This window comes from Papilio polytes, unplaced genomic scaffold (assembly GCF_000836215.1).
Source record: "Papilio polytes unplaced genomic scaffold, Ppol_1.0 DF824047.1, whole genome shotgun sequence".
Lineage (NCBI taxonomy): Eukaryota > Metazoa > Arthropoda > Insecta > Lepidoptera > Papilionidae > Papilio > Papilio polytes.
In genome coordinates, this window is record NW_013525157.1 from 5121838 (window position 1) to 5128860 (window position 7023).

Below are 7023 nucleotides of genomic sequence, written 5' to 3' on the forward strand. Positions count from 1 at the left end.
AGATATTACTTCTCAGGGGATTAGATAGGGTTTTGATTTGGACTCTACAAACACTATTTACACTATAATTGAGTAAAATTTAAAACTAGTATAGATCTTCGATTGACTTCTGTCTGAACCTCATAATTCGACTCATAACGTTTACGAGTATGTCAAATTATAGAAATGTTTTAAAAATCTACAATCAATATGTACAAACAGGTATCCTATTTACAACTCAATATGGAATGTAGTCGCAGCAGATGAAATAAAAACTGTACTATAAACAACTCAGAAATGTCAAAAGCTTAAAATAATGATTGCATTATAACAAGTCGAATGCGCTCCGTCTCACGGGGCTAGCGCATCGCGGGCGCAGGTAAATCGCATCTGTTGCCAGATATAATTATAACGGACAGGTGGGCAAAGCACCTTGCATCCCAATGGCTCCCTGCGGCCTTGCGTCCATCTCGAGACCGGACAAACCTTAAATCTACATTAAATTGTTTACTACCAACACACTATGCGTTTAATAAAAACAAAACAAAAACCAATCTGACAAGATTTTAGCATATATCCATATCGATAATACAAGAAATGACACTGTATTTATTAAAGGATATATTGGTTACTTGGCAATGTGTTTTAAAATGCAAAGACAAAGTAAAAAAGAAAAATATCTTGTGGTCAGAAAGGACCATAGATAATTTTGACCGATTCTATTGTTGACAAAGAAAGCAACAAAACTGAACGAAATTTGTATAGCGCAAGGATTTATGGACCCAAAATCGGAAAGTAAACGCTGGGAACGGTGTTTAAACGTCGCGTAGCATTTTGCACAATGCGAGTGGTTCATTGTTATAAGAATAAGGAAGGAGCTTGCAGCTGCCAGGTTTGTGCCGCGCCGCGCCGCTGTCCCCGTCTGCATCTTTGTACGTACCTACCTCCGGACAATAGCGTCGGAATAATGGTAATTTACATCTTAAGTCTTTCTGCCAAATCGCAGCTGCTCACATTTCGCGACTCGCCACGCCGCTGTTATAATTTTATATTTGCGGCCTTTTAATCATCTGATCGATAAATAGCGCAAGGAATTGCATTAGTTTCTTTGTACTGATTCACTTTGTTACTTTAGTAGGGGACCGTTAAGCTTTTGTCTATCAAATCTACTAGATATAAATATTCCCTTCAAGAATATTTATTGGCAAAATGTGAAAAGATCTTTAAAGGGATTCGTTAAGTTGTACTGTACTTTAACGCTTTTTTGTCCAACAATCAATGAGAGTACAATTCTAGAATGTATTGTACAATAGCATCTTAATTCATAAATTAATTACTTTTTCTACAACTTGTAAACAAGGAACTGCAGTGCATTATTTCTTTGAAGACAATTAAAGCCTCAATGGGCAATGGCCAGTGGTCAGTGGCCAGTGCAGTACACGCAGGTAACGGTGGGCGTAGTGAAGCGGATCGTCTTAGCGTTGGGTGCTCGGGCCAAGACGGCAGATGTGGCGGCACCTGGCCCATCGACCGCGACCCTTACGCCCGCCGAAGGGTCACTGGCCACCTACGCCCTTCCTTACATGTGCCCTTACCTTCTTCACGCTATGAATACGTTATGAAAAAACAACTTGCTACACGCGAACGCTTTAATGTTTTTAATCAGAAAAACATGCTTAGTTAACGAGCTAAGTTCAACCAAAGTCGTTACTGGATAATCGTTATATGAAAGGGTTATATTATTCATACGGTTAAACAACATTTAACTTTATTACAAAGTTAAAAAGTTACAGTACGATGTGATTAAGTAGTTTCCTTTTAATTCAAAATATAGTTTTATTTTATCAGAATATAAATAACTATAATTCTGAATTTCCAAACTTTTAAATATCCTCTAAATTAATTAAAAGCAATAAAATAAAATAATTATACCGATTTATTATGAACGGCTCATTAAAAATCACATAACATGACGGAACTGGCGATATCGGGCGTAATCTGTAGCTGAGCGGGCATCGGAGCGGCGCGGGCGGTTGACGACAGGTTGGCCGACAGTTGAGGCCGACATCTGTCGCCGACACGCGCGGGCCAACCACCTTAGACAACACCCCCGCGTCTTACACATCTAATTGTCGTAACAAACTCTCCTTGCCCGACAGTTAACGCTGACATCTGCCACCGACGGACCATCGATAACCCAAACACCCCCACGTCTAATTGTCGTAAACTTAGCTGACACAACTTTCAAACAGACGACAGGAACCGTTAAGTTCCGTTTGACAAACCTGCCTCACACCCTAAGCGTATTCAAAATAGATAGCCAAAGTGCAAGGGTTGCAAATAGCAAATTATTGTCCCCGCTAATGTGAAACCGGTCGTAATTCAATACGGCACATCCCTCGTCGAGACTTTTATGTCTTCATACAGATTGAAGCACTACGGATATTTGGAACAAAAAATAACAACTGCAGAATTTTCACAAAGGGTTTATCAACTTTTTCGATAAATCTGTGCAAATGCTAATAGAATTGCTAGTTATACGCTTTTTGACATTGTATGGAGAAATGCAAAGTCTATTGAACTCTCGCCCCTTACAAAAAATATAGGTTCACCCTCCGTTACTTTAGGCTATGTAAAGCACTAAGTAAAATCTTAACAAAGCCCTTGAGTGTAGGTCGACTTTCGGTGTGCAGTTGTTTAAAGGCGATGTCAATGTAAAGGAGCTAAATATCGAGTTAGATAGCTTAGGGTGTTGGGCCAGGTGCGCGCTGAGACGGTCCCCGTGGGGCGCAGTCGCGGGGCGGCCGGGACAAAGGCCGCGGGACGTCTTCACGTATTGTCGCCGATCAGCTGTCGCGGTTCCTCTACAGAACTCATAAGCCACGACCGTGACACTGTTACACAAAATCTTAATTTCTATACTCGTATTTTAAGTGACAAGCTCCGATTTCAAATGTTCTAATACAACTTTTAAAAATTCCAACATCTGCAATACGAGGATTTAATTTAGATTTTGATACTTGAAACGTAGATCCAACATACAATATTGTGTTTATTAAAGTGTGTAAAAATTGCAGTGTAACATGCAAATTCTAAAATACGTATAAACCCATGAATTAAAAAATAAAACAAAATAAACATAACAAAGGTCAATGAAATGGATACCCATTCTTTTCAACTACTTAAAGAACAACTTGGTACTCGAATTACAATAAAATTATATGGCAAAATGGTTGTAAATTAAAGCCGAGTGTTAAGATCAAAGGGTCGAAGGGTCAAGGAGTGTTATTAACCTGTTAACACCTCCGGTAATTCACGATCGGTTACTGGCAATTATATCACTTCCGGAGTCCTGACGACACGGGTATGACCGTCATAAACTAAACATTTCCTTACAATGCTCGCCACTACAGCGGGGAGATTGTTAATAGATAATGAATGCTTTAACACGATCTTGTAAACAGAAACTAGTTTAATATAGGGAATTTGAAGAAAGAGGGATCATATATAATTCATAATTATGCTACGTACACTAAATATTAACCTTTGGAGTATATGGAAAATTTCTTTATACTAATGTAAAATAGATAAGGAGTTTAGTCTAGTTTAATAGTACCTTACCGTTGGTTGATTTGAAACGTAGGGTATAAGAAGAAAAAAGTAATTAAGAAATCAAATATTTTTACCAATTTCTTAATTTAAATACATTCCAAGTGCGAATAATAAAATCTTAATAACAAAATATATTTTAAAAAATTGCAACATGCAATTCGACAATAGGAGTCGCAACTGGGCAGGGGTCAGAGGGATAGGGGCTGACAGTGAGGGTTGGCACAAGGTGTGCGATATCAGTGCTACGGCATGTGCGTTCCGATACACGCACCGGCCCTCTAGCTTTATGCCATGCCATGCGCGCACGCACTTAAATCCATTACAAATAAAGGGAGGTACACCCTGTATTGTAATGCACGATTAAAATTGCTCCCTCTCGCCGTAAAGTTATTTAATCGTAGCGTAACAATCATTAAAAATGTTCAAATATTTTTTAATGCTAAAATGCTTACGGTACTGCTTCGAAACTAACTACACTAAGCACGCTTACAATAATCATCTTAATTTTAATATTATAATTAAACTAATGAATATTCTTATATCATGTAGTTAATGAAGACATAGTAATCAAAAAAAAATTCCCACATAAATTAATTAAAACGAAAGTTATAATAGCTGTTAATAAATATTTACCGTGACATACATTTAAACAACGTTTAAATTAAATAAACACCAAGTAATTGTTATTGATTAATGTTAATGAACGCAGAGCCAAGACAAATAATATGTGGCTTTCCACCCGCATACTGAGTCAAACTTACACGATTTATGTTTTGCTTAATAATGTCGACATTTCGTGTTGGATGAGAGACCTTAAAACCACGATAAAGTGTATTTTACATTGTACAATTAATGACTCACTTCGCCCTTTAATGACTTCGGCAATACGTTTTGTACACGATAAATAATGTCCTTGAAAATGTTTCCATAATCAAGTTCGTACAATCAGTATGTCGTATACAACTATGAGTTTTCACTCTCGAGTAAATTTTACTAAGAGGAGGCTATAGAATGGTTAACATTAGTCAAAATCCACAGACCAGCTAATCACAACTGACAGCTTTTGTTTTTTTTTCGTAACATCTATATTTCGTTACTCACCAGTATAGCAGACCGAGGTGAGTGTGAGAGCATGTGTCCGGACCAAAGCGTTGTCTCTTCCCCAAGGGAGGCGCGCCAGGAAAGGGTCAACGAAGTCAAATGCTGTCGCTATCGACAGCTGCCAGTTCAATCGCTGCAGCAGCATCACTTCCCATTGCTGTAACAAATGTTAACCTTTAATATACATTGGCAAACATAATTTAAACAGACGTTCTGAGGTTTGTATGTAATTTACTTAAAATGTTAAATAGGGAAATTACGACGACAGTTACAGCTATAAAACAGTTAGTTCCGAATTTATTTGAAATTATACCGAAATGCGGTTAACCGACTTCCTTCCAAACTAGATTAACTATTAATCGCTAAATGTTTTAAGCTGGGTACTCACCAACGTAACATTTAATGTAACCTATCGGGGAACTAGTAACTGAGGTAATGTTGCTCAGTACAAAGCTTTATGCCAGTTATCGTATATGATACAAATAGATGTCTATTGTTATTTAAATTACCCATTTTTATCTAAATATAGTCTTATTATCTAATTGTTTAAGTCTTATTATTAAAATCGTAGTCAATTTCGCAAGTACGAGTATATAGGTATTTTGAAATTAAACAATATTTGGTTAACGATGTGTGTCTTAAGAGGGACAAAACCCTCCTCAGTGTTTACTGACACTCGGCAATTGAATCGTAACCGTCATACACGATGGATCAGGCGGAAACCGCAAAAAATAGCAAAGTACAAAGATTGAAATGGAAAGGGCCAGACGAAGAAACAGGTTATGTTTATGTATTCAGATAGATGCAAGGGTGGGCGATTACCGTTTGAATACGGTTAAATCTTTTGTTGCAAACCTACTTTGATATTGATAAACATTTTAAGCTACTATTAGCTAATTTATCTTAAAACAATAATAACATGTTTTGTCTTCCAGTTATCGAGTCACTTATAATAGTTAAAATGTGATGTTTTTAATTCCGATATTATTTCAGTCGTGAACCCTGTGGAAGTTCATTAAACCCATAGATAATACGAGCCCAGATAAGACATCTAATGATCCACTCCAACAAAAATAAACATCCCCTTTTATACGATCTCTTATCGTCTATGAATTCTCAAATTACTAATAAATTATGATACGCCGAAGATAAAAATTAAAAACAATACATAAAGAAATAGAGCATTATCGTATTTTAATTTAAATAAATTCGTGTGAAAGAAAACAGTTGGTTTATATTTCACGCGCGATGGACTACGTAAAAGTTAAAGCGTGCAAAGGTGAAGTACTCGTATGGGAAACGAATATTTCCGTGGCATATGATGTCATTGTATATGCGCGTCGTATGCTTATCGGTGTCATCGAACGAATTAATTGCAAGGAAGGATGTCCCTACGCCATAAGGTGCAAGTAGACCCATATTCAAAACCAGTTGGTTTCCCACGGTCTATGCAACTAATACACATGTTGTTACGTAAAAACACATCTTAAGTTACCGTATGGTTTATCAATAAATACTATTTTATATAGGTAGGCTTATGTTATAAGCGTAACTTAATCATTCAAAAATGCAGGAATGTAGAATAGCTATTATGACGAATTTATCATAAGGAATCCAAGAAAATTGTCATCTTTTGCGATTGTAAGCATATGACTTTGTCTTCAATCAATATTATAATCCAGTGGCAAGATTGATAAGAAGGTGAAAAGCTAGTGGGATAGATACATAATTATATGGGCTATGTATTCATTACACAGTACATAAGTGACATGTGACAAAGTGTAACAACAATGGCGTGTGAAGCGGCGTGGAAGTCAAACACTCACGCGCATTAGCGAGCAATTGATGGAATCACACCTGTCTACCTGACCGCCGCAACGCTGGCATTGCCTCCACTGCGGTCACACAATATCACAATTATGGTGATATCAATTATTGTAATAAACTTCGGTGGGAAAATATAATAAAACTTGACTGTGTTTTTCTTCGAAAAGTGACTTGTTGACTAAGTTAGTTTGGACTTTAAGTTGATTCAACCGTAAATACTTTTCCTATAATTGGGGCATCAGCTAATAAAGCTAAATGCGTTAATTACGTGAACATTTCGTGATATGAGGAAGCTTCTTATCACATGTATCAGAGCATCTACCCACATTTCCGTCGGAAACGGGCGGCCTATTGAATACCGTCGTCACAGACAACAGCTACTTGTAAGAAGGGCGACAAATTGTTGGTGGGCCTTAGATCGTGACAGTCGCGGAAGAAAGTAATTACCGGAAACTCACAGGCGACTTTAAGGAAGAGGCCAATATAATGCCACCTTAGTTGAGG

At 37.3% G+C, this 7023-nt stretch overlaps 1 protein-coding gene across 1 annotated transcript in view; it reads right to left on the reverse strand.

Moving 5' to 3' along the window:
- Nucleotides 1-4669: 4669 nt before the first annotated feature.
- Nucleotides 4670-7023, reverse strand: part of LOC106100515 (G1/S-specific cyclin-D2-like) — a 4380-nt gene continuing 2026 nt past the window's right edge. Inside the window, exon 3 of the mRNA XM_013279383.1 lies at nt 4670-4849. Coding sequence (XP_013134837.1) covers nt 4685-4849 — 165 coding nt within the window. The 3' untranslated portion in view covers nt 4670-4684. The remainder of the gene's footprint in view (nt 4850-7023) is intronic.